The 23,653-nt window shown below is 41.3% G+C and overlaps 2 protein-coding genes across 3 annotated transcripts in view; one reads left to right on the top strand and one right to left on the bottom strand.

Moving 5' to 3' along the window:
- LOC139989499 (uncharacterized) overlaps window positions 1-17,472 on the top strand; it is a 178,874-nt gene extending 161,402 nt beyond the window's left edge. The window contains exons 5-15 of the mRNA XM_072007958.1: window positions 10,257-10,335; window positions 13,075-13,301; window positions 14,938-14,987; window positions 15,396-15,500; window positions 15,589-15,784; window positions 15,874-16,211; window positions 16,314-16,482; window positions 16,592-16,666; window positions 16,737-16,886; window positions 17,046-17,210; window positions 17,282-17,472. Of these exons, the coding sequence (XP_071864059.1) occupies window positions 10,257-10,335; window positions 13,075-13,301; window positions 14,938-14,987; window positions 15,396-15,500; window positions 15,589-15,784; window positions 15,874-16,211; window positions 16,314-16,482; window positions 16,592-16,666; window positions 16,737-16,886; window positions 17,046-17,210; window positions 17,282-17,389 (1,662 nt within the window). The 3' untranslated portion in view covers window positions 17,390-17,472. The remainder of the gene's footprint in view (window positions 1-10,256; window positions 10,336-13,074; window positions 13,302-14,937; window positions 14,988-15,395; window positions 15,501-15,588; window positions 15,785-15,873; window positions 16,212-16,313; window positions 16,483-16,591; window positions 16,667-16,736; window positions 16,887-17,045; window positions 17,211-17,281) is intronic.
- A 73-nt stretch (window positions 17,473-17,545) lies between these two features.
- LOC139989522 (uncharacterized) lies at window positions 17,546-23,579 on the bottom strand. Of its 2 annotated transcripts, none has more exons than XM_072008007.1 (2): window positions 23,549-23,579; window positions 17,546-19,503 (listed from the first exon to the last, which is right to left on the bottom strand). In XM_072008007.1, the coding sequence occupies exon 2, from the start codon at window positions 19,491-19,493 to the stop codon at window positions 18,003-18,005; it is 1,491 nt and encodes a 496-aa protein (XP_071864108.1). In that variant the 5' UTR covers window positions 19,494-19,503; window positions 23,549-23,579; the 3' UTR covers window positions 17,546-18,002. The 2 variants fall into 2 exon arrangements, with proteins under 2 accessions (XP_071864108.1, XP_071864102.1); XM_072008001.1 differs by lacking the exon at window positions 23,549-23,579 and adding an exon at window positions 22,223-22,591.
- Between the last annotated feature and the right edge of the window lie 74 nt (window positions 23,580-23,653).

Here is a 23,653-nt window from a genome sequence, read left to right as displayed (position 1 = left end):
TCAACGTATCGTTTTACGTTAAAGCTGCACCTAAGCAAGCGAGAGAATTTTCGATGGAGTTGACTGGAGCAATTTCGTTGAGGCGCGTTTCAGTGTTATAGCTATCGCTTCTTTTCATGTCGGGCATAAGAAAACTTTACTCCGAAACACTGCATGCGCAGCAGCTATTTGCATGAGAGGGCAAAATCGCAGGAAACGTTGCGCGCCCTCTGGATTTCCATAATTTAATTCCGCAGCTGTATTTGGGTCGCGGTTTCTATTCAAGCGTCCACAGATGAGAAACGGTAAGGAAAAGGGAAAAAGAGCAACGGACGCCGCGTCGACGGCTGTATCATTCCGTGAATATTACATTTGTGACTGGCCGTGGCGCGATGCGCGGGGCGCCTCGCCTTCCCTAATTTCCTTCGGGAAACGCAAGGAATAATGTCGCTCGTGGCTGCACCACTCGCTTCCCGTGCATTATTCATCGAGACTGAAATCGTCTTGTTTTTTTCCCACCTCCTTGGCAGAGGAAACGTGGAAACTCTCTTCCTTCCAGCAAAAACAGAAACTTGGTACAGGAGATGGCATTAATTGTGCGAATTATAGGATTGTTGTGACTAAAGATCGACAGTTCTCACTGTCTAGTTCGTACGTTGTTACCATCAGCGTCATTTTGCAGAGAACAGTTCAGGAGCCGCCCTTACGTTATCGGAAGATTCATATCTGATCTAAATTCTGTTCGTACGTCAACGATCCTTCGTGATTCTCTTGGCAAGTGCATAAAATACTCGTAGATTCAGGAAGCTCTCGGAATTATCCTCGTTATACTACGTAAATGTTCAGCAGTCGTCCTTACGTTACCGGATCCTGTGTTTTGCAAGGTTGTCACGTAGGAGCAGCGAACCGACGACGCCGGTAAGTGGATCGACTAGCCAGCGGTGGAGCGTCCGGTTGTCCGGGACAAGCGACCAGGGACAATCTTATCTTCCGCAGAAAAAATTGAGACGTCGGTTCTCGTCTTTGTGAACTTCTGCACGGATATACATAACCGCCACGGTCGTATCAAGTTCTCCGAGCTCCGATGCGACCAGATAGGCCCAGACCTGAGAGAGCTTACGCGTAATCAGACCCGTATCCCCGCGCATATTAACGAGGCGTGCGCGCGTCCACCCTCGTGCATCGTGCGTGCTCGCGTGTGTCTTCCAGATTCGCATCGCGGACGCGAAAACAGCGACAAATCGGCCACAGTGACTCGGCCAGTATATTACTCGTCCCGGATGATGTTCTGCGCAGAATCGTTTTATGGGATGAAATTATTTTACGTGGACGCGGGTCGAAGATATTCGCTCGCACGAAATGTTCCAAAACTTTTTCGGTATCGATATCCAAACATTCTTACACTCGCTCTCTCGCGAACGAGTGTAAGTCTTCCAGTTCTTCCAGCTGGCTGTCGATCCTTCTACAAGCGCCATCTCCGATCGCTGGAGCCATCATTGCAACGATATACCCGGTCGGTTCCGTCATCGAAGAATTCCTGGGCAATTTATTTTTTGCTCGCAAATCATTTTGCCCATTAGTCGACACAGAAGAAGGAGTCGAAGGAGGAGGAGAAGAAGGAGAAGGAGGAAGAAAAGGAGTAAGAAGGGGCGGCCGCTAGGGGCAGCTGTCGGGACGGGCATGAGGTGGCAGGCAAGGAGACGCTGGAACGAAGGGTAATCCTTCCGCTGATGTGTGTTACGAGGTCCACCCGCCCGCGCACTCATCATCACCGAGATAATGGAGTGGGCGTTACACACGGAGGAAAGATGCTGGATGGTTCAGGGCCTGGTCGAGCGTGGCTCGCAACAAAAACCGCCACTCAGCGACCCTAGCCCGACTTACACGACCATAAAATCATCCTAGTTCTCTGCCACCCCGCCTCCTCTCTCTCTCTCTCTCTCTCTCTCTCTCTCTCTCTCCCCCTTTCTCTCTCTCTCTCCCCCTTTCTCTCTCTCTCTCCTTTTCTCTCTCTCTCTCTCTCTCTCTCTCTCTCTTTTATCTCTTGCTCTATTTCTCGATGTATGTATGTACAGTGACGTGCAAAAGTCTTCGGTCAGGACGATTTTCTCGACTATTTTTTAACGCCGCTCCTTTTCTTGCAGATAATTGAAGAATTTACAACGGTAAGATGGCAACTCTAACATTCAAATCGTACCTATTGGAAGGAAACGGACGATGTAGTTAAAGAATTAAGTGGATATATGCCATATTACTTTCTTGCAGAAAAATTTCTCCAGCTTCTACGGTACATAGTATAGTAGATAGATATAAACTGTTGCTCGATTCGTATTCATTTATACGAGAAACCATGGGATTCGTCCCTCCTTGACCACGAAGGAAGCAGATCCTCGGAGGGCTCAGCCCCTGTCGTTCGATCCGCGGATGTTCATTGGCTCGAAAATTTTAATAACCCGAGCAACGATAGGTCGGAAGAGTACGCATGTCCAGCGGAGTGTCACCAGCGTGGCGACAACGCGCCGTTGGTGACACAGAACACGGTATTCCTCTTTCCCTCCGCTGTGTCACAGCCTGCTTCTGTCCCACGATCCGTCGTGTCGTGGAACAGAGAGGACCTAACTGGATCCAGTAGAGGCTTTCGCGCAAGCGTGCTTCTTGTTAGGTGGTCCGCAGATTCTTCGACTCTCCGTTCATATATTTCAGACGTATATCGTTCATATACTTGATATCTCATATTTTTCTTATAATTTTGTCAAATGTTCAATTCGGCGTGTTCAATTCTAATGGATAACTTCGTCGATTTTCAAGTGAAATTTGCAGAGCGCAGGATCTATATTACGCGAGGAACGATCTATCTTTAAAAATAATCTAATGCCTACGTCTGATACGTATATTTCATCGAGATCGATCGTCTAACGTCCTTTCTTCGTTAGTAGATCCTGAAGATACTAATTTTCTTGCATGCAAGCGTACGACTCTAAGCTGTGTGAGAGAATTAAATAAAAATGAAACGGGGAGAATCGCGAGAAGAATCGAAAGACGTCGATCTTTGGATACAAAAGAATGGAAACAAGAGTAGCCCGCTATAAATTGCAGAAGAACGAAAGCGTAAGATAGCACGGGGTGACGGGAGCGGCGGTGGAAAACGAAGATCCGCGGAGGACGGATGAGGTGACCCGGGAGAGAGAGGTATTCGACGGAGTCCAACGTAGTCTCTTGGATCGATACGAACGGCGGCGCGCTGTGTCCCCGTCTGCCATTGGTCATAGCAAAACCTAGACGTGCCCGGTTTTCTCCTTTCCTCCTACCACCCCCTTGTCCTCTTCGCCCTCTTCCGGCCAGCCACCCCTTGGACTCCGTCTATATCCAGTCGACCTAGCTGCCCGCGACTACCCCTTACCCTTTAACTCCCTTTTATTCCCCCTTTATCCTTCCTCCAACAGTCTACGTGATTCTCTGCCCCTCTTTCCCCCTCTCTCTTGCTCTCTCTCTCTCCTTGTTCTTCTTTATTTGTAATAGTAGTAATAAAAAAATAACATTACCTGATAGCTATCTGGGTTTATCTCTTAATTAGAAACCGCTATTACCATGAAAATTGTTAAAAAGAAATCGATGGATTACGTTAGGTTGTAGGATAGAATAATATCGTAGATGTTTTTCGATTAAATCTGGTCATTTCCAGGTCGTAAAATAATTGATAATCGTTGTACGTTACATTTTAATAATATTCTTAAGACAAACGAAATTTAAAAAAAAAACAGAATCTTTTACCGATATTCATGGGAAAAAATGTTCGATTTAAGAAAGGGACTGTGCGTTTAGAAATTGCCAACGTGCAAGCATCAAGAAGATCGCGAAAACGAAGACACGAAAACATCGCAATAACATCAGACAGTATTACGTAAAACACGTCGGATTACCTTAGAAACGACCTCGAGGCTTAATAGCTTAGGTGAACGGGACAATCCCACGATGGTTGTCAACGAGTACCTCGAAAGACACACCGTTGACGATCCACGAGGACAACGAGGACTTGCGTTGCGATGTCGGCGCGCAGCTCCAGTCGGAAACGGTTGTTGAATATGGATGAGTCTCGCCGAAGAGCGGACACAGTCTCATGCTCGCTACGCGGAGACATAATTGCCTTAATTAACGCTAATATGTTAAGTCGCGCTGGCTTCTTTTGTTCATCGTCAGGCTGCGCGTCGACGTAAAGAGTCGCGTTCGTTCGGTTGGTATCACGGTGAACGCGACTGCACGTGATTCCTGCTTGTAACTAGGCTATCCGTATGAAATATCGACGTTTGCATTCGAGATTCGTAGATAAGCAGGATGCCTCGGATGTTTAATTGCTAGAAAAGCAACGATCGCCTTTAGACGGTAATTGCCGGTGTCGTGTAACGCCGTTCGTTCAGCCGAGTAGCGAAGAATTCGTTTCGCGAGCAAAAAAATGGAAAATTAATGGAACATGTGAAGATATAGGTGGCCTGAGTAAAGCGAACTCGAGGGTAGAGTAAAGAAAATTGATTTTTAGGGAACGAAATGACTTTTAACGTGTTTGGTAAAGGATTTGAGGTTGAATTTTCGAAAGATAGAGCAACGCGATTGAGTCGATGTAACAAAATAAATATCGCGAAAGGATCGATGAAGTTAAAAATGGAAATGAAAAATCGTATTGATATTGCGGCAATAGTTTCAGGCGTTGCTAATGATTAACGATAATTTATCTTATAGACGACTATCGATAACGTCGTTAAAATATCGATGAGACGAATAATGGTAGCCAAAGTAAAACGTAACGTGTAATAAAGTCACGAGCCAGATTTTTGTTCACTCTATAGACAAATGTATCGCGTCAGTCGCTGAAGTCGTAATTTACACGATGTTTGTAAAAATACGCATGAAGGGATGAAAATCCTAGATCCGCCAGATCCACTGCTAGTTTTCATAAAATAGAGCTCTCTGTTTGTTGCTATAGAAAATTTACTGTACTTTCTAAGTCGTCTATAATATTCAGAATCCGCTTGAGCGTTGTTCTTCGTCCGTTAGCTCGCAGTCGGCGCGCTAGAGTTTATCGAACTTTGGGCGTAGTCGTCGCGTCGGTCGCGCGGCATGCCGCGATTCGATGTGTGTTCAACTCGCATTTTCTTTACGAAACGAACGGAATGCATAAGTATTTCCGGTGGTGTTCCAGGCCGCGCAGGGAGGATTCCCCGATGCGACTTCCGGTTGCGAGGCGAGCTAGTGTCCCTAATTACCGTGTCGGTTCATGAATACGATTGCCGCGCGACGCGGCTCGCCGCGGCACGGAAGCTAGCGTGGCGTCACCGGTTGTTACTCCGCTCATGAATTTATGTATCTGCATTCTCGAACGCGGTTCGAGGCACCCCGATGCAGAAGAAGAAGACGAGGACGAAGAAGAAGAAGAAGAAGAAAGATCTTCCTTTCTCCGGTCTGTAGCCGCTTCCTTTTACCCTTTGGCACGCCTCGGTGCCCTCGAACGATGTCGCGGATTCGTGCCGACCGGATAACCACCACGGTTGCGGACTCCTTTATGCACGATGGTCCACATCGTTGGAATTTGCTCGGCGAAATCGAAAAAATTCTCGTTCGTTCGCAATCGTGAAACGGTTAGGCGAAGAATTTACCGCAGAGTGAAAATTACGTTCGCGTTCAGAATGGACTTTGATTCTTCTAATAGAAATAAACAAAAATTGTGATAATTATGAAATGACTGCGTATAGGTACGCAGAGCTCTGTGGTCGCTGCTGTCTTTTTGTTTGAAATTGTATTGGCTTTGAAACTTAATTGTACAAAAAGATGTTGTTAATTTATGCTTGAAGAATATTCGTTTCGTATCGTCGTATCGCCAGACAAATCTGACAAATCTGTTCCACCATTCGATACGCGTAGGTTAAATCGCGAATGAATCGAATGGTCTGTAAGAACTATCGTGGGACGAAGAATCGTGTACACGCGGATCCAACTCGGTTAGACATATACGTAGCGTATCATATGGGTGGAAGGCAATTATTCGTGCGGCTGACCCTGAAGGCAATGATAACTGCGGGCGGCACATAATTTTGAGCACCACGAGCCTGCCGCGGCAGTACGTAACTCTGCCGGTCTTATAATGAAGATATAACCGAGCCGACTGCCGAGACATCTTTACGTCCGAGAATGCATGGCTTGTTACTCCGCTTATGATGCCAGGGACTGCGATACGTGGCTCTCTTCCTGTCCTTCGACTCGTTCGATGTTCCTGCACTTTGCCAATGGCGATACCAAGGGCGATCTCTTCCACTTTATCGGTTTCGATAGTTCTCGTAATACGTAAGTACGTTGTAATTTTCTCCTGCAATACGTTCCAATCATTGTGTTCGATGTTCCACAAGCGCTGAAGAGAATGTCATTGTCACATTCAAAATGGGAAATTTAGCTTTAGTAAATTGATCTATTAGGCGACACCGTATATTTACCGGAAATTTTATGCAAGATTTTACAAATTCCGATTATGTATAAAAATAACTACCGTTCTTGCTCGTCGATGCATACGTTTACTATAATTTACTATACATTTACTATAATTCGTAATATAGAATAACGCGAATGTATAATGTACAAGTAGTGACGCGCGAAATTCAAAATTCGAAGAAACGACGTTTCACATGTACCAGTGCAATATTTAATTTTTCCCATTTGCAATTCCCGGCGGTGCGTCTCTGACGCCAAGTACACGAGCTGAGGTTTTTCGCATTTTTTTTTTTTTTTTTTTTTCATCCTTCATCCTCGCTTCTCGCGGTAGGACGCGAATTACATATTATGGGATCGCGTGCGCAACGCGACGGGTCGACGAGAGGGATGATTAACGGTTATTCGGGCTCAGTTTTCCAAAGACAATTATTTAACTCGTCAATATTGAACAGCGTTCAATTAGAGGAGAATTGAAATGAACACCGTGGAACACGCTTCGAGCGGCCGCCGACGCTGATACAGCGATACCCGCGTTTGGTTTTAAATCCCCATACACGGGATTCGCGATCCGTAAATGAAAATCTGTCGGCGGAACGCGCAGGATATTGAATAACATTTATTCGTACGAAGGGATATTCGCGTTGGAAACGGGGACGAAACTCTTGTTTTTTTTTTTGTTTTATATAACGTACAGTGGCTGGCCAGAGTATTTCAACACTCGCCATAGCAAGCTTTCACGTATATCTGGTACGTGTTATATGAAACATTTTGAAATTTCGTTAGCGTTGTAATTAGCACGACAGTCGCGATTACATTGTTGTTTCGAATCAATCTGAAAATGTATACAGAGGATACGATATATTCACTGCAAACGTATATTCGTAAAATATACTCGTAGCAATTCTAAGCGTATGATAGATATTTTTAACGGTGACGCTGATTGTCGAGAATTATTAATAGTAAATTTAGATATTTCTTAAATATATAAGTATATATCTGTACGTGTATATACGTGTATATAGCTTTATAAAGTTATAAATTACAAATCTGCTATAGCGTCGTACTAGCGTAAGAATGCATTAGCATAATACCATAATCTGGCATAAAAATCTGGTCGGTTTCACATCGTGTACTCTCATCCCCTAACTTAAGAAGCTACACGTGGTCACCGATAACCCATTAAAGGGTTAAATCTCAGACTCGTTTCGTGGCCCACACGGCCAATTTTCGCACAGTCGCGCGTTTCCCTCGCTTCCCTTTCCCTCCCCCTGCCGCGTATAATTTCTCTTGTTCTTTCTTTTTCTCGTCCCGCTGCCCCGGCCAACAACCTGGCCTGACGGCTGCGCGTAAAATTGGCCGGAACGCATTTTTCCATTAGGCCGGTACCCGAGCCACGTTACAAATTATAGGTGTACTCTTATTGGAGAACTCGATGAAACGAGGGAACCGATACGCGCGCTTGCTGTTTTCCTCTCTCTGTGCCGCCTGCTCTCCACGACCCACAGGGTCCATACTCGCGATCGTCGCGCCGATGGCCAAATCACCGCTCGAAAAAATCACCTACGCTGTATTTTGGACGAAATTAACCACCAACAGACCGAAACGAGTTGTTCGGATATTCGATGTCGGCGGATATCCTATGAAAAACGATTTATCTTAGCAACGGACTTAGAAAAATTCTGAAACTGGAGGAGCGATTACGGTCCTATCCAACATGGAACTGCAATACGAACAAAAGAATAACGTTAAATGTGAGCGATGCTGCCAGACATCGGAAAATACAATTACTTTGCAATTACATACATACCTTTCTAGAATCACGACGTGCCTTAGTTAATAGTAACTTCGCAAACTAGCTATTAGAATACCTACATACATCACGCGTATCCCCTTTAGCTGAACATTGCCATCGCAGTCCATTTCTCCGAAACTGCCTAAAACCACTTTAAATCTCTGAAATACACGCAACTTTCACAATTCCCACTCGAAGTGGCCCGCAGTCGCATGGCGTTCATAATAGATGCGCAGCGTAGCGTCGATGTACCACGAGCGAACGTAGCATAACCTAACGTAACGTAACAAAATGGTAAAAGTAGCCGGGGGCCATCGAGCCGGGTCGTTAGAGACACGCCCGTGGAAAATACGGGGCTCTCGCGAGCCGCTTGACATTAAAATCACATTTGCCGGTTTTCCACGGAATCCACCGAGCTCGCTTATTCATCGATTACGGCTAGGCTGGCTTCACTTCGTGATGTGTCCGCCACGGCATTAAACGTAATTTAACGGCGACATTTACGCCGCTTGTAAGTGATTTCATTGCATCTCTGACGGATTGCGCACCATCTAATTCAATTGCGCGCCTCTTCCCTCTAGGATCGCGTAATGCCACCTGCGATTAAAGTAATTCATGCCTCGATTTTATACGGATATGGTTAATTGATCGGAATCAGGCATCTGTGCTACCGCGTTGAACTAGTTTGCTCAAGAGGTTATTACCATTCGAGCCGATGGAATTTTCTTGTCGCCGTATAGTTAAGATGTTCGTCGATGTTCGAACGTTGTCTTGACAATTCATTGCAATCGGAATCGCGTGCATTCGTGTTTCTTGCTATCGAAGGCAGGGTAACGTTTGTTTTAGAAAAACGTATGTGCCGAGCAACGTATATTATTATATACTGGCCATTTGTTAAAAAATTCTGACGCACTTTGCCATTGCTTAAAACCGCTCTTGCCATCGGTAAAACGCATAAAATTTTAATATCTCAAAACCACTCGATTCTCACCTAACCCGAAGACCATTTCACAACCTTCTCCCGGTACAAAAAGTCGTTCGTTTCTTTTTACGATTAATAAAGCATCCCCGTTAAGGCGCACTTTAACGCAATTTCCCTTTTACGCCCTGGCGAAAAGAAAAAAGAAAAATATATATACAACGCGTAATCCGTTAATGACATCAAATGAAAATATGAACGTTCTCGGGGAGAAGTTTAAGAGGCAAGAGCCAAGCCGTGTACTGGCACACAGCGGTGCCATCGATTCCAGAGGGAGTCGTCGCGGCATTAAAACTCCAAGGATCCCGAGGGCAGATTCCCGGCTGGACGAAGTACAAGGCTCGTCGTTAGGGGTTTGGTCGCGTTAATGACGAAATCTCTTCGTCCTCCCTTCTTTTTTTCTTTTTTCATCGGCGATTTAACTGCTTTTCCCGATAGAACTTCTTACCCCATTGTCTTGGTTAAAAGGATTCCACAATAAACAACGATCAACCTCAGCAAATTAACCATAGCCGTCGTGGTCCACGACGAAGATTTTCTTGGCTGTCTGTGCGAGCGTATCCGAGTCTCCGTTCCGCTAGAGATACGTGTTAACGACGTTGCATCGCAACCAGAGATTGCCGTTCATATTTAATACCAGGTTGTCCAAAAAGCCTTTTTCCTTGTCTAAGGAAACATTTTTTGTTTTATATCATTCAGTGGAACGTCGTTCTATCGGAGGAAAATGCATCGTACATAATTCAATAAAATTACGTAAAACAAAAAATGTTGTTCATCCGTTACTTCCTTATAAAACGAAAGAAGCTTCTCAAACAACCTAATACTTAACGTTAAATACCGATATTTCATACCTTGATTATTTCAAACAGTTACAGGGAATCTCGCCGTAAAAAATATACAGAAATGACGAGAATTTCAAGCGATTTTCTGATATTCCCGCTGAAAAAGAAATATCGTTAAGGAAACATAGAAACGGCTATCTAAGACTCTGGACGTGGAATAAAAGCACGCGTTATTCGTTGTCTGTTGCAGAAGATCGTGAGGAACGCGAACCAGGAGCAGAATGGCTATTCGTCGCTCGCTGACGCGCAAGAAACGCGCCCCGTCGCAGGTTAGTGTATCTAATTACCCGTGCCGTTTTACATCAACGATTTGCAGTGATTTACGACGAAATTGTAGCGACGACCTTCGTCCAGTCGGCGCAGGTTCCGGGACAGGCGATGAGGGGGTAAGGACGGGTCGTGTGCACGGGCGACGCTGGGACGAGCTGAGGGGGGAGGGGGGAGGGAGAGGAACGAATCAGCTAAGCGGTCCGCGGGTAAAAAACACTAAAGGATTCGGTCATTTATCACAGCGCTGCTGCCCCCGGGGCACCACGGGAATGAAAAGGGGAGGAATATAATCCGTTGGACAGACTAATCGCGGACTAACTATCCACATATTATCTACAATAATTTCATGGTACTAGGTCGCATGGTAAGTGGTGGGGCGGAGGGGGGAAGAGAGCTTCTCTACGTCTACACCGTAACGAAATGAGATTTCGTAACGAAATACATAGTTTATTAGAAATGGCTCGGTAGAAGAGTATTTTACGTTACGGTAGTTTTGTTGGGCCGGGATGCTGTCAGGATTTTTCGAATTGGAGCGTAAGAGTGTTTAGAATTTTATGAAGCGTTGATGTTACTTCGTCAGGTTGCGTACTATTTGTAGTAGGTAGGTTATTAATTTTTTTTTTTTTTTTTTTCTCTTCCTTTGGATTGTACGCAATTATTGCCAATTAATACGCGAAAATTTGGTTTGTCTTTTGCCCAGTCACACTGAAAATACCAAATTGATATAAATTGTAATTGAGAATTGTACTCTTCGAATTCGATAATCATCGAACATAACCTATACGTCTGTATGTTAGAATTTTTCACGCGCCATCGCTATTCTAAACAATTAAATGATTGACTTAACCTTAGGCACTACGCAGCCTGTCTACGCGAAGCTGGTAAAAAAAAAAAGAATATAACGAGTTAACCTTACATGCATATTCATGCAACGTCGAAACAGCGCGAACAGCGTAAACCAGATCGCTACACAACGGGAAAGGTATTTTATTCGCATTTTTTCATCTTTTTTTTTTTATTTTTTTCCCTTGTTTTCAAATAAAGAAAGCCCCGAATATTCCGGCTATCAATTCAGTCTGGGATCAATTTACAGAGTGTACGCGGGTGTTTCGGTCAGCGAAACGCCGGTCCCAATTCGCGCGAGCTATTTTTGCACGCTGCGGTCTGCGCACTCTACCTGCCCGCGTAAATATACAAGCAGCGGCCGTGCTGCAATTTTGAAGCCTGTCGCGCATAAATAAAGTGAACTCGAGCGTGGAAATTAATTAGCGTGCCGACCAAGGGGCAAAGTATAGGGAAAATTCACCGGCATCGCCATTTAATTGACAAACAAATTTCATTAGCGCGTGCAAGCTACGCGTGTAAGCCCTTTCCGTCTAATTAGTACTAGTTTATTGAACGTTGACCATACTGTAACAATTTTCCGTGCTTTAATCTTGCGAATGTAGTATCAACTTTTCAATTTCTTTTTGTTACTTTACTCTTCCTTTCGACGTTTAGCCTTACCTGTGTAAAATTACAAAAAGAACGATGATTTCGATATCGAGAGATCTGACTGCAGGGTACGATCTTATTGCAAACGAAATTTAGGTAAATTCCTAACTTTTCGCAAAGTAAAAATAAAAAAAAATATACATATATATTTATATATGTCCATATCTTTCAAATCTTGTCCAAATCAATGTGCGAAATTACGTTTAATTATGTATTTCTAGAGAGTTTAGAATCCGACGATATTTCTCACTGATCGAATTAAGAGAAATTCCGTTGGAGCTTGTTCGCGTCGACGAATGACGAGCAGTGATCGATTGTGAAACCACCGACCAGTTAAAAGGGACAGTCGGGGACATATGGAAGATCGTTGCAAAAGTATACGGCGTCAGGGTGCACATATAACGCCTTCAAATTACAGACTGGCCAAGGACCATCCATCACAACTGGGCCCATGGGACTTACGGTCTTTGCGCACCGCCCCAACGTTTAAGTCGTTAGCAATTTCCTGCACGGGACTATTTTCGGCCCCAAATTCCATATGGCCCGATAATATCCGATAATACGGTCCGACCAGGCAGATTGGAATGGAGGGGATGTTCGTTTTGTCTCGTCGATAGTCGTGTCCGGTCGTATTACCCATACGAAACCCCCACTTTTGTAGAAATTTCACGTCCGTTCGAACTGTATCTTTATACATTGTCGACTGGCCATTTCGCTACGATGGAGAACGGCGAGTCGCCTCCAATAACAGTAATCTCCAGTGGAAACGCCTTTGTTTAAGTAATTCGACTCTAAAGATTGTAAGCTATCTCGTAAGCTTCCCTTTGCGGACACGCTTCGGTTCTAATTTCCTATTACTTTCAACGAATGGAGAAATGAAATTTTCGCTGGCCGAATGCGAACGAATTCTCGATGAGGTGAAACGTGTTTGTATAGTTATGAGATTACATTCGATAATTTAATTTTGTTGGCGAAAGTATTCTTTTAATAAAAAATTGTATCTGTATAATCGGAATTATTTGTTACCCTACTCTAGTATTTTAGATACAAACGATAGTGCTTTGATATTGTAGAATTCTACTTTTACCATTTGTGCGATTTTATCGGTATAGCAAATTTCTTTGCTGTAGATAGTACCGGGAAACATCACCAGTGGCAGTAGCGTACAGAACACGAATGCTCCTCCGATAATATCTTCCAAATACTATTTGTACATTGTGCATTATCTTTTATACATCTTGTAGATAAAGGATTCGACACAGAAACAAAAACGATTTGTACACAAACTCCCATAGAAGCTATCCAAATGGACGAGAAAAATCTCTACGATAATAAAGTATCGACTGACGCGAATCATTTCGCTCCGTCGTGCGTTCGTTTCAAAGAAAAACAACTGTCGGTATTTCAGTGTATCGACGAGGATCCTGCTCCCCAATGTCTGATAGAGGAAGCCCTCGCTAGAGGGAATGAGGTATACAAAGAGTATGCATATTAAAATATTGCAAAATTCTCGAACAAAAATTCGAACGATCCGTCGGAACTTCCAATCGTGTGTTATCGAATTTGAAGAATTTAAACATTTAAAATTCATATCAGTTTTTGTTATATAGATTGCTTTTCAAAGACTTCGTTTATACCAGGCATGTAAATATGAAACCGGAATTTTTGTATAGAAAATACACGTTTATTGTATGAAAATATTTTATTCGAAGTATTTCCCATCGCTAGTTATACATTTTTCCCACCTGTCTGGCAATTGGTGGATGCCATGCCAAAAAAACTGTCGCTCTTTTGAGGCAAACCAGTCATCGAGCCATTTTCGTACATTTTCGTAAGAAATGAAATGCTGGTCAGAAAGTGCGTGTCCCATCGATGCAAATAAATAGTAATCGGACGGAGCCAAGTCTAGTGAGTTAGCCGCGTACGAAAGTATTTCCCAACTGAACGCTTAAATCGTTTTCTTGACCGGTTTTGCCGTATGCGATGGTGCATTATCACGAAGCAAAATTACTTTGTGTTGCCTTTTTTGATATTCTGGTCGTTTCTCACGCAAAGCTTGATTCAAATCGATCATTTGTTGTCGATAGCGCTCAGTATTAACGGTTTCGCCAGGTTTTAACAGCTACCCATGATCTTTTACGCTTAGGATTCTCAAAATATATCCACTTTTCATCGCCAGTCACAATTCGGTGGAGAAATAACTTTCTTTTGTATCTGGCGAGCAGCATTTCGCAAGTGGTTTTTCGGTTTTCCTGCTGTCTTTCATTCAGTTCGTGTGAAATCCATTTTCCCACCTTCCGGATCTCTCCCATGGCTTTCAAACGTATGGAGGCGGCTTCTCGTGTCACGTTTGATTGATCAACGAGTTGTTGTTGCGTTTGAACGTCATCCTCATCCAACGATGCTTGCAATTCTCTGTCTTGAAACTTTTTCGGTGGTCTTCCACGTTCTTCGTTCCTCGCGTCAAAATTGCCACTTCTGAATTCCTTAAACCACTCAAAGCACTGTGATTTACCAAGAGCATGCTCACCGTAAGCTTCGACAAGCATTCGACGCGATTCTGCAGCAATTTTCTTCAGATTGTAACAGAAAATCAATGCTGTCCGCAAATCGTAGTTTCCAGGCACAAGATTCGACATGTTCAACGCTATTACAAACTATGCTGTATAACTATGCTTGTATGAAACTTGTATTGTTCTGAGTCGAAAATGTTTGTGAGATGATTTTTGGCATTAATGACGCAGTTTAGCGATAACTACATTATCAGCTGGGTCCATTTATAGGCAGATTCCGGTTTCATACTTACATCCATTCGAATAAGATTTCTGTTTTCAGTTTATACTGGTTTATCAAGTATGTGAAAGGCTCATTATTTTTAAATACACACACGTAGTACGGTATTCATCTTGCACGGCTAGCAAGTTGAAGAAAAAACAAAGAGAAAAAGTACATCTCCAATGTATAAGAGTTTTCATAAAATTCACTCGACCATTCAATTCAAATTTCAATAGGAAACAAACAACGATGTTTGCACGATATCAACCAACGTAGCTAATATAAATTTTCTTTGTTTGCACGAACGAAATATCCACGTCAAATCGAATCAGAGAATCGAGCAGCGGACAAAGGGGAAAATATCGTCGAACAAGGAGGCCGAGTGAGTTTGTAGAGAATATATAAAAGCGCTGTGTTTCCTTCATTCTTTTCCTTTTTTTTATCTTTTTGTAGAAAAAGTCTGACGATATTTCCAGCCAGCCAGAAATTCAAGAGAAATACGATCGCGCAAAAATATGCGAAAATGAATCGTAGCCGTGGATTAATGAAATTTTTTTCCAAACTCGTACAGGGTGTAACAAACGTATTTACACGACAAAAGTGAATTTCTGGGAGCTAGAAGCAAAGAATGTAAAATCCCTAATATTTAAATATTTAGCCTCTTTATCTTCGAATACCTTTGAAATGGCAATGAGAAAGGAGATTTCAATATCAATATTAATAATCGGTTATTATTAATCAATATTTCCGTGTCTTGCTAAATTTCATTAATCTCAAATTTCTTCATCAGATACGAGGCAATCATATCGGGCCTGGAAGCGAAGCTCGCTCGAACAAAAGAGGATCTGGAAATGGCTTTGAGGGCAAAACCAATCGCGAAAGAAAAATATAAAAAGTAAAGTTACATATGGAATATTCTGCCTCTATAAACGATAACGTAATTAAAAAGCATATTGCTTGTATCGATTTCTTGTCCAACGCAGATTGTTGGAAAATGCGAAAGCTGAAACACGTAAAGCGAATGAAATGTTGCAAGAAAACATCGTACGTATTTGTACCTCTGTATTGGAAAATTTTGGTCCCCGTACAGTAGATCAGAGAAGAATTAGTAATTACCAAATTAAATCTCGTAGAAAGTTAAAGTGTCACGAGAGGATTGCGAGTGGATTACGTAAGAAGGTATATCGGTATTAAAGTAACAGAGTATTTTAGAAACGAAGACAGCGATATCGAATTCGAACTCGAGTCACGTGCTTCGCTTTTATCAGCTGCACACGACAATGGCAAGAATGAACAAATTGAAACGGGAATTAGCCGTGACTCGGAGGAAGCTAAAAAGTAAATGCGAGGAGCACGAATCGATCAGCGAATGCTTCGACCAGCTAAAACAAGAAATGGAGGCAACCGAAACGAATTTGAACAATCTAATAAGCGAAAATCTCTCCTTAAAGAGGAAGATAGATGACACGCGGGACTGGTTGCAGCACACCATGGGGAAGGAACACCATACGGGGCATTCTCGAGACGCGTGTAAGAACAGAGAGCTGGCGAATCTAAAGAAAAAAGTGGAAGAGGATTCGGCGACCATTACTCACCTTAAAAACAAGTATTCGAAATTTGCTTAATGAAAAAGAAGATGCTGATATTCCGAAGTGGCTACAAATTTTATTAGTAATCGCGTTTTTAATAAACCAATAAAATAATTTAGATTAGTACGATTGGAGTCGGCGAACGCCAACAAGGGATTTTTACTGAACAGTTACAAAGGTCAGCTGACAGAGTTGACTAAAGAGAAGAATCAATTAGTATCTAAAATGAACAGCTTGGAGAACGAAGTCAGTAATGTTCGAAACAGTAACTCGCAATTAAAAGCAAAGGTATAAATTTCTGAAAGAAATGTTGAAGAAAATACTCTTTGATAAGCTTGTGCATATGTGTAATATAGTTTAGAATACTTTAATAATGCTAATTAATTTATCTTATTAGATTTCCGTTTTAAATAATGAAAAGGATAAATTACTGTCGGACAATGAAAAATCAAAAGCGGACATAAAGGGAAAGGTAAAAGGATTCGTACTACATAGTTTGGTCATCATTTTTGCGTAAATAAAAGTTGTATCTGATTGGTCAGATGGAAACGCGATGTGCGAAAAAACGTGGCGAGACAGCGCAACAGGAAATCGAAGTTGTTAAAGCTAAATACGAGGAGACTATTAAATCCACGAAAATGAAATTGTTGGTTACTAAAACTCAGAATATCGAGTACTTAAACGCCATCAAGGTACATATAATGCAGTTAAACGTACTTACGATATTAATTTTTCAATTTCTGAAATTTCGTACGTTGCGAACAGGTTTTCTCATAAATTAATTATAAAATGAAATATTATTATCATTTTTTAAATTATAAAACTCTTGATAAGACGTTGCTTGAAATTAGGAATTTTTGAGAAAACTCTACGAACTCCAAGGAGATCGTGAAACGGAAAAGTTTTCGAACGAAAATGAGGCAAGCGAAAGAGAAACTCAAGAAACTATCTGTAATATATTGAATATGACACCGGATGAATTGTCCGGCTTTATTAATGGAAAGACTAAAAATTCGGTAATCTATTGCTAAAAATTAATTAAAGTTCGGACCGTTAGATGATGTTAAACAAAGATGAATCGTTATAGATTAACCTGTGGATGGTCGAATTAAATCGAATAATTGCAACAAATCAATTCTCTAAAGATCTATCGAAGTTTCTATTGAAAAAGGTAACGAAGAAAACAAAGACGTAACAAAGGATCAGAGAAATTGGGGTTTCACGTGTTCTTTTCAAAATTCTTTCGCTGTTTATTAATAAACAAAATGTACAATGCAATATTACTTTTGATATAATTTTCAAATAAATACAGTTCGCCCTTCTGAAAAGTTCGTCTATATCGTAGTATAAAAATCGACTGGAAACCATCACCAACCCTCGTGATACCTACTTTGGTCTTTTGGATCTAGGTCATCGTGAATTTAATCTTTTAAAACTTACACGTGACAATGAAGAATCAATACATAAATCTTCCTGAAAGAATTCTGTATTGAAAATGCTAATTGTACGTACTAAAGCAAACACCACGAGCGATGATCGTATGAATAACGATAAATAAGTATGAAAAGTAACGGAGAATCTGTAAATCACAATACGCATGATCATACAATTACTTTGAAAGATCTATCCCATGTCTAACTTCGACTAAAACAGCATTTAGTATCGATGCTTGTTTAGAATATTCAGACCTATTTAATTGCCTATCAAGATTCAGTAGAGAAAGACAGTGATGCGTCAAAGCGAACGGTGTCCAAAATCCTTTTGAAAAATCCGCTACTAAATTGTGAAAAAGAGAATTCGTTCGGTGATCAATTGTCGCTCTGCAACTCGCTCGATCCAGTCGCGTCCGGTGCCTTCTGCAACTGTGCGCTCTGGAATCTCTCGTATCCGTTAGTCTCTCCGAAGATCTTCCTTCCAGGGATTCTCTCATCGTCCTTCACGCTCACTTCTGTCGCGATCTGCACTGGCCAAGGCAATTTGCCCTCGTTTCTCATCGAAATCTGATTAGCTAATTTCCTCTCGTTATTCTGATCATACGGATCGTTGTTCCGAAGAGTTTCCAGCGTCACTTTGCGACGACCCTCGTCTTCGGGATAAGGATAAGGCCTCTCCACGAAGCTCGACCTCTTCGAGTAGTTGTCGTAACCATCGTAAAGGTTTCTATATCGATATCTACTAGGGTCAACGTTCCCTGGAATACGTTTGTAGCTTCCATCCCTAGAAACTGACGTTCTAGTTCCGTCATAGGGTCTAGGATAATTTCTCAGATCCACAGGTTTTCTAACTATTTCTGGCAAGGTGGCATAGTAGATGATCCTTTTGGGTTTGGGCGTGGGTCTGCTACGGCCATATAGATCCAAGTCCTCGTCCCTGTACCGATCATAATAATAAGAATAATCGTTGGGAACACGCATGTAGTAGTCTCTTTCCATCCTATAACGATCCGGGTAATAGTAACTGTATCCACGACGGTAGGATAAAGGATCGTAGTCTCGATCCCTGATAGCGCTTCTGTACCACGGGACGTCGTAGTCGTCGTATCCTCTCGTAACTGGCATATCTCGTGCTTCTCGTTGTTCGTAACTCCTCCTGTGCTGACTGGTCACGAAATCGGCTCTCGGAGCGTGGTAACCTCTTGCGTTTGCTAATTCTTCGCCATCTGCCGTTTGATGCATCGTCTGGTCCAAGCTAGTTCTATGGGGAAACTCTATAGACAATGGTTGAGTGGACCAATTTTCCGCGGAGCTTAGACGTACTTCTCGGACGTTCTTAGTGCTCGATATTTGTTCCAGCCTCGTCTCGTTTTCTGTATCACGACGAATCCTCGATACGGTCTCCGTTGCTTCATCCGCAGTAGCCTTTGTCGAATCTTTGTCTTCTTCTGGACGGAGGATAGTCATCGCTATGCCGGTTTTAAATATCTTGTCCCGATGTTCTGCGTTATTCGTTTCGCCACGATTTTCGTATCGATCGTAGGGCTCTTCGAACGTGGGTTCGAATCGATCGAGGTATTTCTGCTTGAACACAGAGTGCGGTTTGGATATTGCAACAGTGTTGGATTCGATGAATTTCGATTGGTCGGTTTTTAGATTACTTTGAGCGGTTTCGAAGGGATTGAGATGACCGACTCCGCTCACGCTGCGAACTTCGAACGCGGAAGAGTCGAGCCGCGGCCACGATGGGTGATTCCAGGAATCAGGGGCGTATGGCAGGATCTGCCATGCTTTGCCGATCCCCGCCGCGCCGATCTCCGTCAACAGGCACAGTAGCGGAGATATTTGGAACAGAAGCAGCCGCATATTCGTTTATCTGAAATTAAAGAGACGATTTCATGTAGAAGATACAAATTCGTTCCCTGATGTCGAAATGACGAACACAGGGAGAATGAGACATATAAGCGACAAACTCGATGATCAATAAGAAGATAAGATAAATAATTGTAGATTGCAGGGAAAATTTTGAAAAATAATATGTGTTCTAATAATAGAAGATAAATGATAAAAAAGAAAATGTAATTCCCATTCTTCTATTTATTTTAATTTATGAAACTTCTGAATGACTTTTAATAGCTTTAAATATATTCGCTGGAACCAAGCATAGAAAAAGGAGGCTTAAAAGAGAAAAAAAGGGAATAGATGAAATCGTGAATTATCAGTCTAAATGAACCGTGAATGTCAACCTAAGCTTTCACCAAAATCCTAGTGAAACCATGAAAGCACCATGACAGACATTTAATGACCGTTCCGTCCGGTAAATCTACGCGCTCAGATGAAATCGTGACGCCGACCGCGTCGTCGATTCCCCATAACAAATATAATTTCCCAGCCGTTTCCGCGGCATTATGCGCCGAGTTCCGGACTACGCGTAGATCCGGTAGCGCGATTGTTCACTCGACTACATTTACCATAGCATCCTCCCGCGAAATCGAACTAGAATTCGACTCGACACGCGTGCGTGCAATCACAGAGTTCAACGCACTAGTACCGTCAGACAATTCGAAACTTGTGTATCATCTGCCAACGATACGTATCTACCAATAAAATTTTTCATTGCGATGATGTTTAATAACGTTGCAACGATCGCTAATTTTCAGTATACATTTATGATCGTAATAAAAAATGTGTACTCTTCTTAGGCTATTATTTGCACAATATTATACGGAAATGTATGTTTTACGTGATTTAGCTTCTCTCGACGCGTGGATCCATTAGGAAAACTGCTATTATTTATGGTAACTTAATCGTTACAATAACATGAGAACACGTAAAACCGACGTAAAAGTTGAAAAAACATCCTGATGTATATGCTTGATACAACTCAAGTGTATTATATACTTTTGAAGCATCACCGCCCATTACTACACCATCAACATCAATCATGTTCTACACCATGATCATTCTTCTGCAAAAAACGATAATTAAAAGAGAAAGAGAAAGAAGAATTACTGTACAAACTTCCAACAACCATGAAACTTCCGTATACATATACAACAATGAGATCACCGTGAAATTGTTTTATCTTGTTCTTTTAATCGCGAAAAATCTGTCCGTAAGTTCGTGGACCGTGTCGAATGGAACGCTATATACGAGGCAGGACGGGTTTTTGTCCGACTGTTGCACGGTTAAGAGCACGACGAGCAACACTGTTCGTGGCGATAAAATGAAGGTAAAAAAATACAACGAGGAAACAAAGGATAGAACGTCTAGACATAGCGGAACAAATCTTCGGCAGGAAGATCTTCTCCGTTAACATCGACTCCGCACAGTTACGCTCGCTCTTTTACAGTTAGCCTCGCGGACCTGTCTTAATTTGTAACTACGTTTCGGGACATCCTCGACACGTTCTCCAACGCGTAGGTTTCATACGGCAAATTCAATGTCATAGTGGTTTAAGTCGTAATTCCGAATGTTTCAATTCATTTTTACTCTCAAAGATATCTTCCCTTTGGTTTCAAAACTAATTAGGTCGTAACTTTTTATTCTCTGTCATTTCTGTTTTCACAATTTGAACAGATGTAATCTATTTTTTACGGTAATAAACACAGAAGATTATTTTATGAAAACTGGCAATGGCCTGACTTACACCACTATGATTCTCAACCCTGTTTTCCAAATTATGTTATATAATATTTTATGAAATATTGGTGCCATACAGGATGAAACAATCTCGGGAGAATCAAACGTCTTATTTTTCCTTACGCCATTCAAATTATAAAATATGCAAACTTTTTAACATTTAACTCCGCTGTCTCATTATCTTGATTCCGTCAATATGCCGGTGAGCAGTAGTTAATTGTCGGTTTCACGATGGGATTCCGAAGAGGAAATTGGATAACGGATAGGTGAGGAGCTCTGAAGTAGGATAAGAACGTAATTGTAACTCGATTTTTGATGATTTATTGCTTAGCTAGCGGGATCGAGAGCGTGACTTGTGATGTAGGATACTAAGGAAAGTTAATTAAACTTAGCTTCATTACGTAGGATAAATAAGATGTTTGATTGTAGTAGAAATTGTCACATATTTGATAAATGTTAGATTTATATATATAAGAAAAATGTATAAAAGATATATAAGAGTATAAGACTATTTCTAAGAAAGATAAATTATGGATTTTTGATCAAATGTTTGAATTAATTTTGTTATAACATTCCCTATTTTAACCATTTAGATGTTAAATATCCAGAGATGAGAAACCAGTCCAGTGTATCGTATATCTCATTATTTACATAGGAACAAAGTCTCCACGTTCAGGCTGTATAATTAATTGAAATTAACAGGACACACTGTGACTCTGGTACAACTTATTTTCGCAACTAATTACCATTTATCCCATTTCATTAAAACTTTTTAATAAACGGTAAGTAAATTAATGAAATTTCCTCGGTTCAATTTATGAGTGATGAAAATCAAAATTGCCTAAAAGTACCACTCCTCGGTATCTCCAAAAATATACAATTTCTAACCGTATAACAATCTATAAGCAGAGAAATTTCAATGAAAATTTAAGGCAAAAAAGAGGTAAATTTACCTGAATTCCAGAGCGTGGCCGGCTTTCAAATGTCGTTGACTGTTCAGAGTTACCACGCTTACTACGGTCCGTGAACTACGGCTTCCCGGTTTACCCCGGCTTCGTATCTGCATACCGTGTGCTGTTGTCGCCGCTAAAACACGCTCACCCCTCTACTCGCAGACTTAACTACCGTACTCAATTGGTCGCTGTTTTTAACTGTAGTTCTTGTTCCGAAAGATAGGTAAATGGCTTCCTCTACGATCTACGAGCCAACACAATCGAAGATGATCGTTTAACGTAGCTTATAAGAACAGGCAGGTTACGGGCACATTCACGCTCCGATCGTGTGTAGAACGCTAAAAGGTGGAATTCTGAAAACTGTAGAACAAACGAGCGATAGTATTGCTAAAAAGACAAGTTAAGAATACATAATTATGTAGTAAGAGGAAAGAAAAGATCTTCAACTGACAAACAAGTAATTATGTCTATCATCATTTTGTCAATACGGTTAAGGATAGTTATATACATTTATACATTACATTCTAAGAATTACAGTTGCATGAAACAAAGGAGAAAGTGATGGGAGCAACTTATCTGTTCATTTATCCTCTGCACGCTCGGAGATGCGCATTAACATTATCATAATCGCTCAGTTGAACTATACTTGTATTAGTATGTTTTATCTTCTTCGTTAGTACATAAGAAGTACTTCAATATTGAAATAATCTGTGTAATCTAAGCTATATATATATATATATGTATATATATATAGGTTAGTTTATTCAATTCAACATATGTATATTTTTATAAAAACAAAAGTACGTCAAATTTTAACGAGCGATAGCTTTCGTTTTACATCTCTGTACGATAATTTGCAGGATGCAAAAAAAAGCGGAATAGAGAGTCTAATCTGAAAATAGAATGATCTTGAATAAATTGTAAAAGACATAATAGCGCTGTCATGCGCTATGGTGCATAAACTAGGGTAGAATCAAAAGCGTAGTAGAATGTAGATTGTTAACAAATAAAAATTAATCTAGGTATTATTAAAGAAATTTGTTTCACCTTCTAAACTTTTTGATGATTGGTTTACTTTGAATATTTTGTATATTTTTCTGCATATCATGAGCATTCTGTACATTTCTATACATTTAAATTTTCTATGAATACAAAATGATCCGCACTCTACTTCATAGTATACTCTATACGTTTAAAATGCTCCATTAGAAGCTTAAACCTATCAAAATACAGCTCCTAGAGAAATGTGAACTTTCACATGAACACGTAATATCGATTTTCCGATTCAAACGTATAGGCATGTATATACTAGCATATACCACCTACGGGCATTTGGCTGCATGGTGCAGCACCACTCCGGGAACAAAGAAAACCATAAGAGGCAGTACTCCCATTTTATCTCTGGGACATCCTAGCCATTTTCGGCACTTC

Source organism: Bombus fervidus, chromosome 1, assembly GCF_041682495.2.
Source record: "Bombus fervidus isolate BK054 chromosome 1, iyBomFerv1, whole genome shotgun sequence".
NCBI classification, from domain to species: Eukaryota; Metazoa; Arthropoda; class Insecta; order Hymenoptera; family Apidae; genus Bombus; species Bombus fervidus.
The sequence above is the reverse complement of the archived record's forward strand: the minus strand, read 5'-3'. Positions and strand labels throughout refer to the sequence as shown.